Raw genomic sequence first — 17,332 nt, forward strand, 5'->3', positions numbered from 1 at the left:
TCCCATCGTAATTAAACCATCCTTGTATTTTTACAATAAGCAGTCCCTCAACATCCATCCATTGTACAAAACTTCATAGGCATTGTATTAACCCTCGTGTCATAGGTGACACGAGTCAACTTTTCTCTCTACTTGGGGGGTTTTCATGACCTGGTTTCATTCCAGACACGCTACCCCTCAACTGTGAAGGAAGGGCTCTGTGTTGGTGCAAAAAAGGAAGGGCTCCATGTTGGTGCAATAAGGAAGGGCTCCATGTTGGTGCAATAAGGAATGGCTCCATATTGGTGCAATAAGGAAGGGCTCCATATTGGGGCAATAAGGAAGGGCTCCATATTGGTGCAATAAGGAAGGGCTCTGTGTTGGTGCAATAAGGAAGGGCTCCATGTTGGTGCAATAAGGAAGGGCTCCATATTGGTGCAATAAGGAAGGGCTCCATGTTGGTGCAATAAGGAAGGGCTCCATATTGGTGCAATAAGGAAAGGCTCCATATTGGTGCAATAAGGAAGGGCTACATGTTGGTGCAATAAGGAAGGGCTCCATATTTGTGCAATAAGGAAAGGCTACATGTTGGTGCAATAAGGAAAGGCTCCATGTTGGTGCAATAAGGAAGGGCTCCATATTGGTGCAATAAGGAAAGGCTCCATGTTGGTGCAATAAGGAAAGGCTCCATGTTGGTGCAATAAGGAAAGGCTCCATGTTGGTGCAATAAGGAAAGGCTCCATGTTGGTGCAATAAGGAAAGGCTCCATGTTGGTGCAATAAGGAAAGACTCCATGTTGGTGCAATAAGGAAGGGCTACATATTGGGGCAATAAGGAAAGGCTCCATGTTGGTGCAATAAGGAAAGGCTCCATGTTGGTGCAATAAGGAAAGGCTCCATGTTGGTGCAATAAGGAAAGGCTCCATGTTGGTGCAATAAGGAAGGGCTACATATTGGTGCAATAAGGAAAGGCTCCATGTTGGTGCAATAAGGAAAGGCTCCGTGTTGGTGCAATAAGGAAAGGCTCCATATTGGTGCAATAAGGAAGGGCTCCATATTGGTGCAATAAGGAAGGGCTCCATGTTGGGGCAATAAGGAAGGGCTCCATATTGGTGCAATAAGGAAGGGCTCCATGTTGGTGCAATAAGGAAGGGCTCCATATTGGTGCAATAAGGAAGGGCTCCATGTTGGGGCAATAAGGAAGGGCTCCATGTTGGTGCAATAAGGAAGGGCTCCATATTGGGGCAATAAGGAAGGGCTCCATATTGGTGCAATAAGGAAGGGCTCTGTGTTGGTGCAATAAGGAAGGGCTCCATGTTGGTGCAATAAGGAAGGGCTCCATATTGGTGCAATAAGGAAGGGCTCCATGTTGGTGCAATAAGGAAGGGCTCCATATTGGTGCAATAAGGAAAGGCTCCATATTGGTGCAATAAGGAAGGGCTACATGTTGGTGCAATAAGGAAGGGCTCCATATTTGTGCAATAAGGAAAGGCTACATGTTGGTGCAATAAGGAAAGGCTCCATGTTGGTGCAATAAGGAAGGGCTCCATATTGGTGCAATAAGGAAAGGCTCCATGTTGGTGCAATAAGGAAAGGCTCCATGTTGGTGCAATAAGGAAAGGCTCCATGTTGGTGCAATAAGGAAAGGCTCCATGTTGGTGCAATAAGGAAAGGCTCCATGTTGGTGCAATAAGGAAAGACTCCATGTTGGTGCAATAAGGAAGGGCTACATATTGGTGCAATAAGGAAAGGCTCCATGTTGGTGCAATAAGGAAAGGCTCCATGTTGGTGCAATAAGGAAAGGCTCCATGTTGGTGCAATAAGGAAAGGCTCCATGTTGGTGCAATAAGGAAGGGCTACATATTGGTGCAATAAGGAAAGGCTCCATGTTGGTGCAATAAGGAAAGGCTCCATGTTGGTGCAATAAGGAAAGGCTCCATATTGGTGCAATAAGGAAGGGCTCCATATTGGTGCAATAAGGAAGGGCTCCATGTTGGGGCAATAAGGAAGGGCTCCATATTGGTGCAATAAGGAAGGGCTCCATGTTGGTGCAATAAGGAAGGGCTCCATATTGGTGCAATAAGGAAGGGCTCCATGTTGGGGCAATAAGGAAGGGCTCCATATTGGTGCAATAAGGAAGGGCTCCATGTTGGTGCAATAAGGAAGGGCTCCATATTGGTGCAATAAGGAAGGGCTCCATGTTGGGGCAATATTTGGAAATATTTAGGACTAACATCATTCCAAAACTAACTGCTGCTCTTTGTTAAGCGTTACAGTCATTTCAGTCGCTGTAGTAGCTGATGTGCACAGCGTTGAGTCATCCGCATACATAGACACATTGGCCTTACGCAAAGCCAGTGGCATGTCGTTGGTCCTGTGTGTGACCCCCACAGGACCAAACTGAAGAAGCACATGCCCCTGTGTCCCCCACAGGACCAATCTGAAGAGGCACATGCCCCTGTGTCACCCACAGGACCAATCTGAAGAGGCACATGCCCCTGTGTCCCCCACAGGACCAATCTGAAGAGGCACATGCCCCCTGTGTCCCCCACAGGACCAATCTGAAGAGGCACATGCCCCTGTGTCCCCCACAGGACCAATCTGAAGAGGCACATGCCCCCTGTGTCCCCCACAGGACCAATCTGAAGAGGCACATGCCCCCTGTGTCCCCCACAGGACCAATCTGAAGAGGCACATACCCCCTGTGTCCCCCACAGGACCAATCTGAAGAGGCACATGCCCCCTGTGTCCCCCACAGGACCAATCTGAAGAGGCACATGCCCCTGTGTCCCCCACAGGACCAAACTGAAGAGGCACATGCCCCCTGTGCCCCCCACAGGACCAAACTGAAGAGGCACATGCCCCTGTGCCCCTCACAGGACCAATCTGAAGAGGCACATGCCCCCCACAGGACCAATCTGAAGAGGCACATGCCCCCCACAGGACCAAACTGAAGAGGCACATCCCCCTGTGCCTCCCACAGGACCAATCTGAAGAGGCACATGCCCCCTGTGCCCCCCACAGAACCAAACTGAAGAGGCACATGCCCCTGTCCCCCCCACAGGACCAATCTGAAGAGGCACATGCCCCCTGTGTCCCCCACAGGACCAATCTGAAGAGGCATATGCCCCTGTGTCCCCCACAGGACCAATCTGAAGAGGCACATGCCCCCTGTGCCCCCCACAGGACCAATCTGAAGAGGCACATGCCCCCTGTGCCCCCCACAGGACCAATCTGAAGAGGCACATGCCCCCTGTCCCCCACAGGACCAATCTGAAGAGGCACATGCCCCCTGTGTCCCCCACAGGACCAATCTGAAGAGGCACATGCCCCCTGTGTCCCCCACAGGACCAATCTGAACAGGCACATGCCCCTGTGTCCCCCACAGGACCAATCTGAAGAGGCACATGCCCCCTGTGTCCCCCACAGGACCAATCTGAAGAGGCACATGCCCCTGTGTCCCCCACAGGACCAAACTGAAGAGGCACATGCCCCCTGTGCCCCCCACAGGACCAAACTGAAGAGGCACATGCCCCTGTGCCCCCCACAGGACCAATCAGAAGAGGCACATGCCCCCCACAGGACCAAACTGAAGAGGCACATCCCCCTGTGCCCCCCACAGGACCAATTTGAAGAGGCACATGCCCCCCACAGGACCAAACTGAAGAGGCACATCCCCCTGTGCCCCCCACAGGACCAATCAGAAGAGGCACATGCCCCCCACAGGACCAAACTGAAGAGGCACATCCCCCTGTGCCCCCCACAGAACCAAACTGAAGAGGCACATGCCCCTGTCCCCCCCACAGGACCAATCTGAAGAGGCACATGCCCCCTGTGTCCCCCACAGGACCAATCTGAAGAGGCACATGCCCCTGTGTCCCCCACAGGACCAATCTGAAGAGGCACATGCCCCCTGTGCCCCCCACAGGACCAATCTGAAGAGGCACATGCCCCTGTGCCCCCACAGGACCAATCTGAAGAGGCACATGCCCCCTGTGCCCCCCACAGAACCAAACTGAAGAGGCACATGCCCCTGTCCCCCCCACAGGACCAATCTGAAGAGGCACATGCCCCCTGTGTCCCCCACAGGACCAATCTGAACAGGCACATGCCCCTGTGTCCCCCACAGGACCAATCTGAAGAGGCACATGCCCCCTGTGCCCCCCACAGGACCAATCTGAAGTGGCACATGCCCCTGTGCCCCCCACAGGACAAATCTGAAGAGGCGCATGCCCCCTGTGCCCCCCACAGGACCAATCTGAAGAGGCACATGCCCCCTGTGTCCCCCACAGGACCAATCTGAAGAGGCACATGCCCCCTGTGCCCCCCACAGGACCAATCAGAAGAGGCACATGCCCCCTGTGCCCCCCACAGGACCAATCTGAAGAGGCACATGCCCCCTGTGTCCCCCACAGGACCAATCTGAAGAGGCACATGCCCCCTGTGGCCCCACAGGACCAATCTGAAGAGGCACATGCCCCCTGTGCCCCCCACAGGACAAATCTGAAGAGGCACATGCCCCCTGTGCCCCCCACAGGACCAGTTAGAAGAGGCACATGCCCCCTGTGCCCCCCACAGGACCAATCTGAAGAGGCACATGCCCCCTGTGCCCCCCACGGGACCAATCTGAAGAGGCACATGCCCCCTGTGCCCCCTATGGGCATGGTGCCTCTGCTGCCCGCATGTATTATCCTGTTTTCCATCGTTGAGCTGTAACCTTAATTTATGGCCCTGCACTTCCTAGTAGCCGCTTCCTTATTGCCCCAACATGGAGCCCTTCCTTATTGCACTTTAAATCCATTTGACCAAATTTCTATCAGCATGTTAAATGTACAACCAGAGGGAAAACAACTTTGGACCACCTTTACTCCACACACAGAGATGCATACAAAGCTCTCCCTCACCCTCCATTTGGCAAATTGACCATATTTCTATCCTCCTGATTCCTGCTTACAAGAACAATTAAAGCAGGAAGCACCAGTGACTAGATCAATAAAAAGATGAAGCAGATGCTAAGCTACAGGACTGTTTTGCTAGCACTGACTGGAATATGTCCCGGGATTCCTCAGATGGCATTGAGGAGTACACCACATCTGTCATTGGCTTCATCAATAAGTGCATTGATGACGTTGTCCCCAGAGTGACCGTACATACATATGTTGAGGATCAGCGTGGGGGATGTGTTGTTACCTACCCTTACCACCTGGGGGTGGACCTTCAGGAAGTCCAGGATCCAGTTGAAGAGGGAGGTGTTTAGTCCCAGGATCCTTAGCTTAGTGATGAGCTTTGTGGACACTATGGTGTTGAACGCTGAGCTGTAGTCAGTGAACAGCATTCTCACAAAGGTGTTCCTTTTGTCCAGGTGGGAAAGGGCAGTGTGGAGTGCGATTGAGATGGACTCATCTGTGGATCTGTCGCAGCGGTATGCGAATTGGAGTGGATCTAGGGATGATGGTGTTGATGTGTGCCATGAACAGCCTTTCAAAGCACTTCATGGCTACTGGTAGTCATTTAGGCAGGTTACCTCCGCTTTCTTGGGCACAGGGACTATGTTGGTCTTCATGTAGGTATCACAGACTCGGTCATGGAATGGTTGAAAATGTCGGTGAAGACACTTGCTAGTTGGTCCGCGCATGCTCTGAGTACACGTCCTGGTAATCTGTCTGGCCCCGCGGCCTTGTGAATGTTGACCTGTTTAAAGGTCTTGCTCACATTGGTTACGGAGAGCATGATCACACAGTCGTCCGAAATGACTGCTTTAAAACAACCATTGTAATGTGTTAGTACCTCCTGTGTGTGTAACTCTTGTGAGGCTGCCTTATTCCCCTCTGACCGAGGGCGAAGTCGTTGAGTCACAGACCAGCAAAAATGGTGAGTTGTCTGTTACAGAACTCATAGGGCACAAAGGTTTTCATGTCATTGTGTGTCGTTATTGAGGACATGGAGGGAGATTTTGTGTACTCTGTTGAAAAGGCCTTCTTACAGACATTGCTTAAAAATGTATTTTACTTTGTTGCTTTTTTTTGCTTAGAATGTCAAATAGAGCTATAAGACAATCCAAACATAACTTCTATATAACAGACATTCTCTGTTGGCATCTGTGTCATGTAAAGAAACCAAACAAGTGTAAAAGAAAAAATGTACAAGATATGTACAAGACCTTATAGAGAACACTGACATGTAATTTACATTTACAAACAAATCAATAATATTTTTAGCATAATTTAATAATTTCTCATCATAAAAAAATGTATGTTGAATATGTGACTACTACAGTGGGCATTGATCACTATTAAAGATTTTCTGCCTGTACTGTGACAGTCAGAGAGATGTGGAGCCCAAACATGGAATCCACAGTGACCCCAAGAGGAAGGAATGCAGAAGGAGAGGCTGGTGTATAGTATATCACTGTAGAGACAGGCCAGTCTCTCTCTCTCTCAAAATGCAGAGAAATTCATTTGCTGCTGTATGTAAATATCCAACCTTATATTGACACATATACAAGGATAATAAATTATTTATTTCCAATAATATAATTGCAAAGAAATGCAATGCTTTTGTGGAATGATTAATTGTCACATACATCATGTTGCTCAAAATTTAACTGGTGCATTTTCATCCTTTATATTGTTAGGATGAAAATGACTTTTCTCAATGTCCTTCACTGCTAAATGAAAAGGCATCTCTAAATGGGCAACATTTAGAAATCATATTTGACATTGGTTTTGAACAGAGAACTGCAGAAAGTACCATTTCAAAGATCTCTGTTTTGGGCACAAGTCTGTTCCAGCCCAGCATCTGTTGACTCAAAAATAATTTTGGGATCAAAAGGAGTTTTAAAGTAAAAATGTTTATGTAAATCACTGGGGCTTCTGAGTGATGGAGGAGCACAACACATTGGCGTCAGGTTTCAAACAGTGCTGGTGATTGCGTTTGGATTTTACTGTACCTCTGACAATAATACACATTTCAGAAGTGAAAAAGTGAAACCTAAGTATCAATAAGATCATTCATGTCAAGCCATCCATAATTGAAGCATTTATCAAAATAAATAGTAGGTTTTTTAAAACATTGTTCAAATATGGAATAACTTTTTCTAAATATGTAATGGGCATTTTCTCAATACCTGCTTGTTTTCAAAAATCTTCAGAAGACTTTATTCAGAAGCAGTTATTCAAATTGGGTACATAGACATATCATCACATAATTTGATGTGATAATTACTCAGAGCTTTCCTATAATCAGAGAGAGCAACTACTGGATTGTAATCTGTTACAAACAATGCTGCTAACATTCACTCATTTGTCACATAATGAGGCCATTATGTGCATTTAAAGATGTAATATATTTTTTTATTAAATACTGTGAATCATTACTCTGTTTTGAACTCTATTAGTAACACCAATTAGTTTACTGGGACAAATTTAGGAATGTAAATGTCCAGACTGAATTTCCACTACAACCTCAACACACAAGCAACCTGTTATTTGGTATGTATGTACATATGGAGCATCTGTAAGACATAACATCATACCACTTCGAAAATGCATGAAATACCTCTCAATAGGCCCATGTTAACTTTGGGGCCCCTATATCTTTGTTCATGTGATTGTAGTCACAAACGGATTCTCTTGTTCTCCAGATTTACGGTCCTGCATGTGTGATCACTGCCCTGGCACTCGGTGCAACTTTTTACGTTGCTTACAAAACTGGATGCTCTAATGAAATGTCTCGAAATTGACTGAAGTTTGAACCTCCATATTATAATACAGTATATAATGTTTGATAACGTGTTTGTCACCTATAAGGTTCTCACCAAGTCTTAGAATATCTTGCCTATAAGATATAACCTAAACTCACATCAAAGGAGACATGCAACTTCAGCATAATGTTGCTCGTCTTTAAATGAAGTTATAGTGTTGTACAATATAACATATATTACAAATATAAATACAAAGTAGCCTATTCGTTTTTAATTACATTAGGCTAATTATTGACGTGAGAGTGGACGTATTCGACATCAAATCAAGACATGGTTATTGTATGTCCCTGAGACACACTGTAATAATCAGAGACTTAGGCCATTAATTGTATCGCTAGTGAATGAACCTACTGATAGTTTATCATAGTTTAGCCGACTAAACTCAACTCCGTGATTTACTATGGAGTCGACTGCATCTAGCGTGGGCGGAAGGGTAATCCGACTTCACATAAAATTAAGTTTAGATAAAAAATTTTAAGCTACTGATTTCAGGTAGATTTTCTTTGTTTGCTGACATCAGTCGTTTTTTAATGAAAAAGTACATTTTATGTGATGTCGGAGCTCCAGTCCGCACACGCTAGTCACCGCACAACTCCAACGTAAATCATAAAGTTGAGTTTAGTCGGCTAAGCATTGTCTAATGACAGGACTATAGACATAGGACTACTATGATAGGCTAAGCTATTCATCATGACATTATGCATAAACTATTTAATATTCTTGCAAAATCTATAGGCTATCCCATGGCAATAGGAAAATTACTAAAGCCAGAAAAAAATTGCCTAGAAAGAAAATCACTTTATTCAAACCAATGAATGAACAATTGATTGTGCTACCTTGATGCATTCTGCTCGCTTCCAACGGAGTTATTTTACGCGTGAATTGCCTTATATTCGCAGACCTTTTCGTTGCAGTCCTCATTTTGTACCCGGTGACAAAAGTTTTATTTCAACAATATGAAGGTAGTGCACCTGTTCTTCTTCTCTATTGGTCGAAGCATGACTACAGTACCCACGAAACCCTGCGCTCAGCCTCTCGCTCACTCTGTGCTCTGCGCCAGTCTGTTCAGGGAACCAGTTCGCTTGGCCTTTTTTCTGCCTTCTCACTGTTGCCTGGTGTCAACCTACACCCAGTAGACATATCCCTCCCTCTTCAACGACTGCTTCCAATTTGCCTTCACTTTTCTTATCACAAGGACTATTGGCTTTTTGCGCTGCCAGTCAGGCGCCTCTACCGTAGCTGGAGTTTAGTAGCAACAGCTCGGAAACATCTGGCTGCCGCAGCCCTTCTCTGTCCGCTCGCTCGGTCCGTCTTTCCTGCCACTGCAGGTTGTTATGGACATTTGTTGAAAGTCAATCTAGTTATTTTTCAGCCTCAATAGGATTTTACGAAGGACGCAGGAAGACATTGGAGCTTGTTGTCTGTAAGTGCCTTTAATACCACAGTCCGAAAGGGTGATGAAAGGAGGTTAAAGAATGAAAGAGGAAAAAGTAATAATCCTTTCTAGCGACTGTTGTGTTCACATAATAGTTGCTATGTTAGCTCCTTCGCAGTGCCTGTCGGCATTGCATCGGGGCCTGCTACAGAACTGCTATAGCCTACTACTGATCGAACGTGTACTTTTTTTGTTAACCACCGTGGCTAGCTAGCTTGATTGCGTTAGTGTGTGCGCGCGAGAGATATTGTATTTGTAGTCTTGCGAATGTTCTGTTGTGTTGCTCGCGACAGTCTTCCATTCTGGAACCAGCAGCGCAGAGAAATGTTGGTAGCCAGACCCTGGAGGAGTAGCCTACAGAGGTTGACAGATACATTGATCAGTTGCTTGTATCGGTAGTAGTGTGTCATGTCCGGACTCAAGAAGTTTATGGAAGTAATGGCTAATTTATGACAGTTGTTTCCTGGCTTTTGATCTTTTTGTAGACGAGGCTAATCCAAAGAAAGGCGATGGCAATGATACAATATATATATTTGGATTAAGTGTTATGTGTTGCAAATTGTAATATTAATGTTGTAACATTGTTACCAATTACCCAAACACACTCTAGGGCTATTTATTGATACATGATATCATTTTTTTGTGTGTGAAAGGACTAGACTGTTCTGTGAAAGCCTCGGATCCTGAATCGGTAATAAAGGCTAATTATTTAGGTGCAACTCCAATTTTCCCATTTGCCTGCAGCGTCACTGATTTGAAGGTAATGTAAAGATATATATGAATAACATAAGATATCTGGCCATAGGTTTGTTCTATCAGCCTACATATGGCCTATATATTCGTGTGCTTCTCCTCTTTCTAAAGTATAGGCTACACTCATTAGCATAAATTGCAATTAATTCCTAAAGGTTTTGATCTTGTACATTTTCATAACAAAACTTGAGAATTATATTACATCACTGAAGCTGGAGTCTTCTATCTCCCTCACTAACCTGAAGCATCAGCTGTCAGAGCAGCTTACCGATCGCTGCAGCTGTACACAGCCCATCTGTAAATAGTCCACTCACCTACCTCATCCCCATATTGTTTTTTTTGCTCCTTTGCACCCCGGTATCTTTACTTGCACATTCATCTTCTGCACATCTATCACTCCAGTATTTATTTGCTAAATTGGAATTATTTTGCCACTATGGCCTATTTATTGCCTTACCTCCCTAATCTTACTACATTTGCACACACTGTATATAGATGTTTCTATTGTGTTATTGGCTGTACGTTTGTGTATGTTTGTGTAACTCTGTGTTGTTTGTGTCGCACTGCTTTGCTTTATCTTGGCCAGGTCGGAGTTGTAAATGAGAACTTGTTCTCAACTAGCCTACCTGGTTAAATAAAGGTGAAATAAAAAATAAAATACATTTAAGAAATGCCCCTTATGTCAACAGGAACATGTTGAATGTCTTGAATGTAAAGTTCACATCTATATAGGCTACACAAAAAAAATGTTAATATATGATCAAATCAAAGTTTATTTGTCACGTGCGCCAAATACAGCAGGTGTAGTAGACCTTACAGTGAAATGCTTACTTACTAACCAATAGTGCAAAAAAGGTGTTAGGTGAACAATAGGTAAGTAAAGAAATAAAACAACAGTAAAAAGACAGGCTATATACAGTAGGGAGGCTATAAAAGTAGCGAGGCTACATACAGACACCGGTTAGTCAGGCTGATTGAGGTAGTATGTACATGTAGATACGGTTAAAGTGACTATGCATATATGATGAACAGAGAGTAGCAGTAGCATAGAAGAGGGGTTGGCGGGTGGTGGGACACAATGCAGATAGCCTGGTTAGCCAATGTGTGGGAGCAGTCTATTGTTATTGTTTATTATTGTTATTGTTTCATATGAATAATAATGTGCTGCATATAGATGCGTGGCTGTGATCCATTCACATGGCAGATAAATGAATTCCTTGTGGAATAAAAATACCCACTGAAATATTCACACGAAAGAGTAGAATACTTTCACAAAAGAAAGCAGAAGCTGTAGTCAGTTTTAGGCAGCCCATTAAGGAATAGTGTAGTTTTTGTTTAATTTAGAATATCACCCATGAGGTCAATACGATTGTTCCCATTGTTATTTTCTACCTTTTTCTGTCAGTTGTCCAAAGGGTTAGGGAAATGAATTACGGTAATGGCAAGGGCAGTGAACCATACAAAAGTTGAAAACAATATCAGCTGCGTGGATCTGTCAGTTGAAAATGGGCTGTGCTGGCCTTTGTTTATGGTTACTGGAAGGAGAGCAGGCGGCAAAAAAAACACACAAAAACTTAAGGGTATTTAAATTCATTGCGCAGGAAACTAGGTTAGAAAAAAAGTGTTGGTTTTCACACAGACCTAAGTTATCCTTTAGAGTGAAGAGGTAGGGGGACGTTGTCTAGTTTTCCACCCAAGCACCTCAATACATGTACCCCCTTTTTTTAGAGAGAGGAGAGAAAAAAGAAACAAAGTTGTATAAAGGAGAGGCTGGTGGCAGAGTGTAGAGGAGTAGCATATGGCTGTAAAAGGAGCACAGCTGGAGGTAGCATTTCCATCTGAACATGATGTCAGAGCAGCTGACAGGCTGCCATCCCCCAGTCTTTTATTCTAATGCACAGACTGGGAGTTAGTGTGTGTGCGGATCTGTGTGCAGGAGGAGGTATCTCATTCCCCTCCAACATCTCCTCCGCTTTGCATCTGTCTTCCACAGTTTGCATTTTTTTTTCTCCTACCCCCTCATTGATTCTGCAAAAAAGCTGCAGCCGGCCCAGCTTTTCTACTACAGTGGACTTAATCAAGTTGATGCATACTGCAGGTACTGTGGGAAGGGGTCCGGGGCCCTGGGAGGGTTTTATTTTGTATGAGTAGCTCTGGCTTTTCCAGGGCTTTTCCCAGGGTCAGGCTACTTTTAGTCAGAGCTCTATGGAATAGGAAGTGAAGGATTTAGTCTACATGTTGTGTATGTGTACAGTAGTTGTTTACTGTAGCTAAGCAGGGGACTGGTGTAGTCAGGAAGAGCTTTCCTAGTTTTTCTCTGGTTTGTAGTGAGCAAGTTGGGCTTGGAGTTGAATGTTTGTTGAAATTATTGTCATTTGTTTCAACCAAAATACATTTCCTAATTTGTGTTTAACTAATGATTAAATGCAATTTAATGTGTATTTAATGTCTGGTAAACACAGTATTAAATTGACCAAATCTGATCCAACAGATAACTGCTACTATCAAAATTGTAAATCTTTATACTCAAAGTTATTCTAGTTAAAACATCCACAAACAATGTAAAAAAAATAAAATACAAATCTATAGGGTAATTTTTACTAAGAATAATTCAACCTTTTAAATCTAACTTTTGGGGCGGCAGGTAGCCTAGTGGTTAGAGCGTTGGGCCAGTTACCGAAAGGTTGCTGGATCGGATCCCAGAGCTGTTGTTCTGCCTCTGAATAAGGCAGTTAACTCACTGTTCCCCGGTAGGCTGTCATTGTAAATGAGAATTTGTTCTTAACTGACTTTCCTACTTAAATAAAGGTTCAATAAAAAAATACAAAATAACTGTCTTTGAAATGACTTGAAAGCCTCTTTCCCTGGCTTGTGTTCATTTTTTCTGTTGGTGGTGACTAATTTAAAAGTTGCAGATTTGAGCTGCCTGAATTGGCTAGACAGCTGTAATCGCACTCCTCCTAGTCTTAATCTCTTTATCTGGGCAGCAGCTGCCATATGGCCACAGTCAGCTGGATCAGATGTTTGTAAGCCTCCTTCTCTGTCCCTCTCTGTCCTGACAGACCCCTAATTTGATCGCTGCTACCTTGTAAGTTGTCCTACTATCTTTATTTTTAGCCATCTTAAGGATTAGGATGGCTGTAGACTACAGGGCACTTAAAGTGATTGTACTGTAAATCTTCAGTGCGTTCTCTTTCGGGAGGATGTGCGGTTTCTAGAAAGATTTGAGGAGGGGGAGCGTGGGGTGGTGGGAGTTGCCTGGGTATTGGACATCCTTGTCCCTGTAAGCCTCCCATTAAGGAAAATCTGAACTCTGCTCCAGTGAGGGGGATCGCACACTTGTTCACTCACATTCAAAAGGGTTTATTTAACTGCTTAATGTTCAGGCTCATGTATTATTTCAGGCAAAAAAAAGATACTTGGTTTACAGGTGTGATCTTTTTTTTCTCATTCAAAAGTATGAATCTCTATTATTCAAGTTTATTTAATGAAATGCTTTTCTGGAATAGGACTCTCTTTTTAGCAAATATAAATAGCAGTGGGAGTTGACAATAAAAGGCCTTTTGTAATTACCAACAAGGCAACCTGTTTTTCAAACCCTTCAATTCCGCGTGTACAGTCGTTATTCTCAGTATACTTACAGTAGGCCTCTGGAATCGGTAGCTTGTGTATGTGAGGATTGCATGTGTACCTGAAATCCTGTTACCTAAAGAGTCTGGCTAGGCCAATGTGGGTTATTAAAAATAACCTCACTAGGAGCTGGGAGAGTAAAGCGTGGAAGCAGTTCAGTTAGCAGGCGGGCGGGGAGACATCTGTGTGACCAGGAGGAGGTTAGCTGCTGAAGCCTCTCTGTGATCATGTGGAGCAGCCATTGGTCGCAGTCTAGAGCAACACCTCTCCCAAATATTGTCCGGAAACATTTAGGTTTATGGAGCAATTAGACTCTACCTGTTTTTTATTTGGTGTCTGTTGGTCTGTTGGTGGTAAAACATGTTGTTCCCTTTTGGGTGAGTGAGAGAGAGGGTGAGTGAGAGAGAGGGTGAGTGAGTGAGTGAGTGAGTGAGTGAGTGAGTGAGTGAGTGAGTGAGTGAGTGGGTGAGGTGGTGAGTGGTGAGTGGTGAGTGAGTGAGTGAGTGAGTGAGTGGGTGAGTGAGTGAGATGAGTGAGAGAATGAGAGAGAGAGAGAGAGAGAGAGAGAGAGAGAGAGAGAGAGAGAGAGAGAGAGAGAGAGAGAGAGAGAGAGAGAGAGAGAGAGAGAGAGAGAGAGAGAGAGAGAGAGAGAGAGAGAGAGAGTGAGAGAGAGAGAGAGAGAGAGAGAGAGAGAGAGAGAGAGAGAGAGAGAGAGTGAGTGAGTGAGTGAGTGAGTGAGTGAGTGAGTGAGTGAGTGAGTGAGTGAGTGAGTAAGAGAGTGGGTGAGTGAGTGAGTGAGAGAGAGGGTGAGTGAGTGAGTGAGTGAATGAGTGAGTGAGAGGGTGAGTGGGTGAGTGGGTGAGTGAGTGAGAGAGTGGGTGGGTGAGTAAGTGAGAGAGTGGGTGAGTGAGTGCATGAGGTGAGAGAGTGGGTGAGTGGATCCAGACAGATTGTCTACAAGCTAAAACAAAAATAATGTACCTCTAACATCTTCTAAAATAATGTACCTCTAAAATCTTCTAAAATAATGTTCCTCTAACATCTTCTAAAATAATGTGCTTCTAACATCTTCTAAAATAATGTGCCTCTAACATCTTCTAAAATAATGTGCCTCTAACATCTGCTGTCTGTTCTAGGTTATGAAGACATCATGGAGTTCCCAGACCACAGCAGACATTTGCTACAGTGTCTGAGTGAGCAGAGGCATCAGGGTTTCCTTTGTGATTCCACTGTGCTGGTCGGCGATGCCCAGTTCCGGGCCCATCGAGCAGTGCTGGCTTCATGCAGCATGTACTTCCATCTCTTTTACAAGGACCAGCTGGACAAAAGGGACATTGTTCATCTGAACAGCGACATTGTTACAGCCCCAGCGTTTGCTCTCCTGCTGGAGTTCATGTACGAGGGGAAGCTCCAGTTCAAAGCCCTGCCCGTGGAGGATGTGCTGGCTGCTGCCAGCTTCCTCCACATGTACCACATTGTCAAGGTCTGCAAGAAGAAGCTGAAGCACAAAGCCACTGCGGAGGCAGACAGCACCAAGAAGGAGGAGGACGCTTCCAGCTGCTCTGACAAACTAGAGAGCTTCTCCGAGGGCAGCATGGGCCAACCAGCCACAGCTGACCTATTGCCCAGTGACGATGAGGACCTGGAGTCCAAGCAGGACCCCAGTAGCCTGTGGATAAGGCTACCCACTGACCGGGCAGGCACCCCGGCCACTGCCACCAGCCCAGGGGAAGATGACGCCCATGGCAGTCCCCCCAAGCTGCAATCCCCAACTGGCAGCCCCAGCAGCTCTATAGGCTCCCTGTCCCGGAGGTCTGTGGGCTCCCGTAGAGTGTCGTCGGATGCAGACTGTGTCCTGGACCTGTCTGTGAAGTCCAGCCTGACTGGGCCCAGCGAGGCCTTGTCCAATAACCCTTACTTCTGTGGTGTGGTGATGCCAGATAGCCTGCAGGGCACCCTGGTCCAGGTGAAGCAGGAGAAGAACACGGGCTCAGACCATGAGGACCTGGTGAGTGGTGACTACGAGATGGACCACAGCGGGCCCAAAGCCACCCCTCCCAGAACCAACGGAGGTCTGAACCACCACTTGGTCAGCAGCCATGCTCACAGACGCCTGGAGGCCCACCTGTCAGCACTGCGTGATGCCACCCTGGCCAGTGAACTGGAGCGTGACGACAAGGTCAGCAATAATGACATGCTGGGCGGAGAGAGTGAAAGGGCCCAGGTTGAGACGGCCAGCATCGACAGCACCCTGCTGCCCTACGTGTCCAATATGCTGAACGCCCCTCACACTCAGATCTTCATGTGCCCGCTGTGCAACAAGGTGTTTCCCAGTCCGCACATCCTCCAGATCCACCTCAGCACACACTTTCGCGAGCAGGAAGGCGTGCGCGCCAAGCCCGCCAGCGACATCAACGTGCCCACCTGCTCCATCTGCGGCAAGACGTTCTCCTGCATGTACACCCTGAAGCGCCACGAGCGGACTCACTCTGGAGAGAAGCCATACACATGCACCACGTGCGGTAAGAGCTTCCAGTACTCTCACAACCTGAGCCGGCACGCTGTGGTGCACACCCGAGAGAAGCCGCACGCCTGCAAGTGGTGCGAGCGGCGCTTCACCCAGTCTGGGGACCTGTACCGCCACATCCGCAAGTTCCACTGCGAACTGGTCAACTCGCTCTCTGTCAAGAGTGAAGGCCTCAACCTACCCACCCTCCACAGGGACTGGACCATAGAGGATAGTTCTCAAGAACTGTGGAAGTGAAGCCTGCTGAAATAATCAGGACTCCTTTGTTTTTAAGCTAAATGAGTGAGGTGTCAGTGAAGGTTGGGCAGAGAGGTAAGGGAGTTGGAGCACGGGTTGTGGGTAGGAGAGGGGTCTGATTTAGTCATGTTTCTTGTACGTACATTACAACATCTGGTTAAATGGCACTTTAATAGAACATGAAGATGTTACTACTGTTTTCAGTTCCAGTCCTTTGTTCTGTTCTAATCTTTTATTTGTTCAGATTTAGTTCAATATAAAAAAACATGGGCGCTGGAATCAACAGCCAGTTGTCATCTTCTTGTGTATAGATACACTCCTTAATCTAAGGCACACCTTCAACAACAACCATATGAAGTGTTCAGGTAACACACTGACGTTGAAGATTATTAGAATACACTAAACGGGTACTGCTCATCAATTTATACCAGTACACATATGTGTGTGTGTATTAATATGTGTGTATATAGTGCACTATATTTTTATTATCAAATTTCATTGGTGTGTGTGTGCGTTTGCGTGTGTGTGTGTGTGTGTGTGTGTTTAAGGAAACTGGGAAGAGGTCTGCTCTAACAAGCTTCTGCTCCTTAAGCTCTTGACTGATGAAAGACATATGGCACTCGTGCAATGTACAGCTTCCTTTTTCACATGAATTCAAGTATTTTCTAAAATTCTTTATGAATGATTATTATACAATTTCTTAAATCTATCTGCTGCCTTTAAACATCCCTTTATTTTCATTTGGCTGTATCCTATAGGTTTCTGTAGTCATTATGGATTTATTTTTGGAAAATGGGATCTGATATTGCATGAAGTCCAACCTGTATATTTAAAATGTGAATTACTGTATAACTGTACACTGTAATTGAGCAAATATAGAACAGACTATGTGAATATCCACGGGTGCAGTCGGTTAAGAAACACGGAATATTCCAGTTATGGAAAATGCATGAATATGATTTATCTTACATTTTCTTGTTGTTTTTTTTTTTTTTTTTTTTTTTGGGGGG

General features: G+C 45.4%; 1 protein-coding gene across 2 annotated transcripts; it reads left to right on the forward strand.

The window, feature by feature from the left end:
- The first annotated feature begins 8,559 nt into the window (after positions 1 to 8,559).
- On the forward strand, positions 8,560 to 17,323 carry LOC118377567 (zinc finger and BTB domain-containing protein 18-like). 2 transcript variants are annotated; one of them, XM_035764505.2, is made up of 2 exons: positions 8,560 to 9,163; positions 14,695 to 17,323. In XM_035764505.2, exon 2 carries the CDS (start codon positions 14,709 to 14,711, stop codon positions 16,320 to 16,322), a length of 1,614 nt encoding a protein of 537 aa, XP_035620398.1. In that variant the 5' UTR covers positions 8,560 to 9,163; positions 14,695 to 14,708; the 3' UTR covers positions 16,323 to 17,323. The 2 variants fall into 2 exon arrangements, with proteins under 2 accessions (XP_035620398.1, XP_035620397.1); XM_035764504.2 differs by lacking the exon at positions 8,560 to 9,163 and adding an exon at positions 11,845 to 12,026.
- The last annotated feature ends 9 nt before the right edge of the window (positions 17,324 to 17,332 follow it).

Source organism: Oncorhynchus keta, chromosome 2 (genome assembly GCF_023373465.1).
Source record: "Oncorhynchus keta strain PuntledgeMale-10-30-2019 chromosome 2, Oket_V2, whole genome shotgun sequence".
NCBI classification, from domain to species: domain Eukaryota; kingdom Metazoa; phylum Chordata; class Actinopteri; order Salmoniformes; family Salmonidae; genus Oncorhynchus; species Oncorhynchus keta.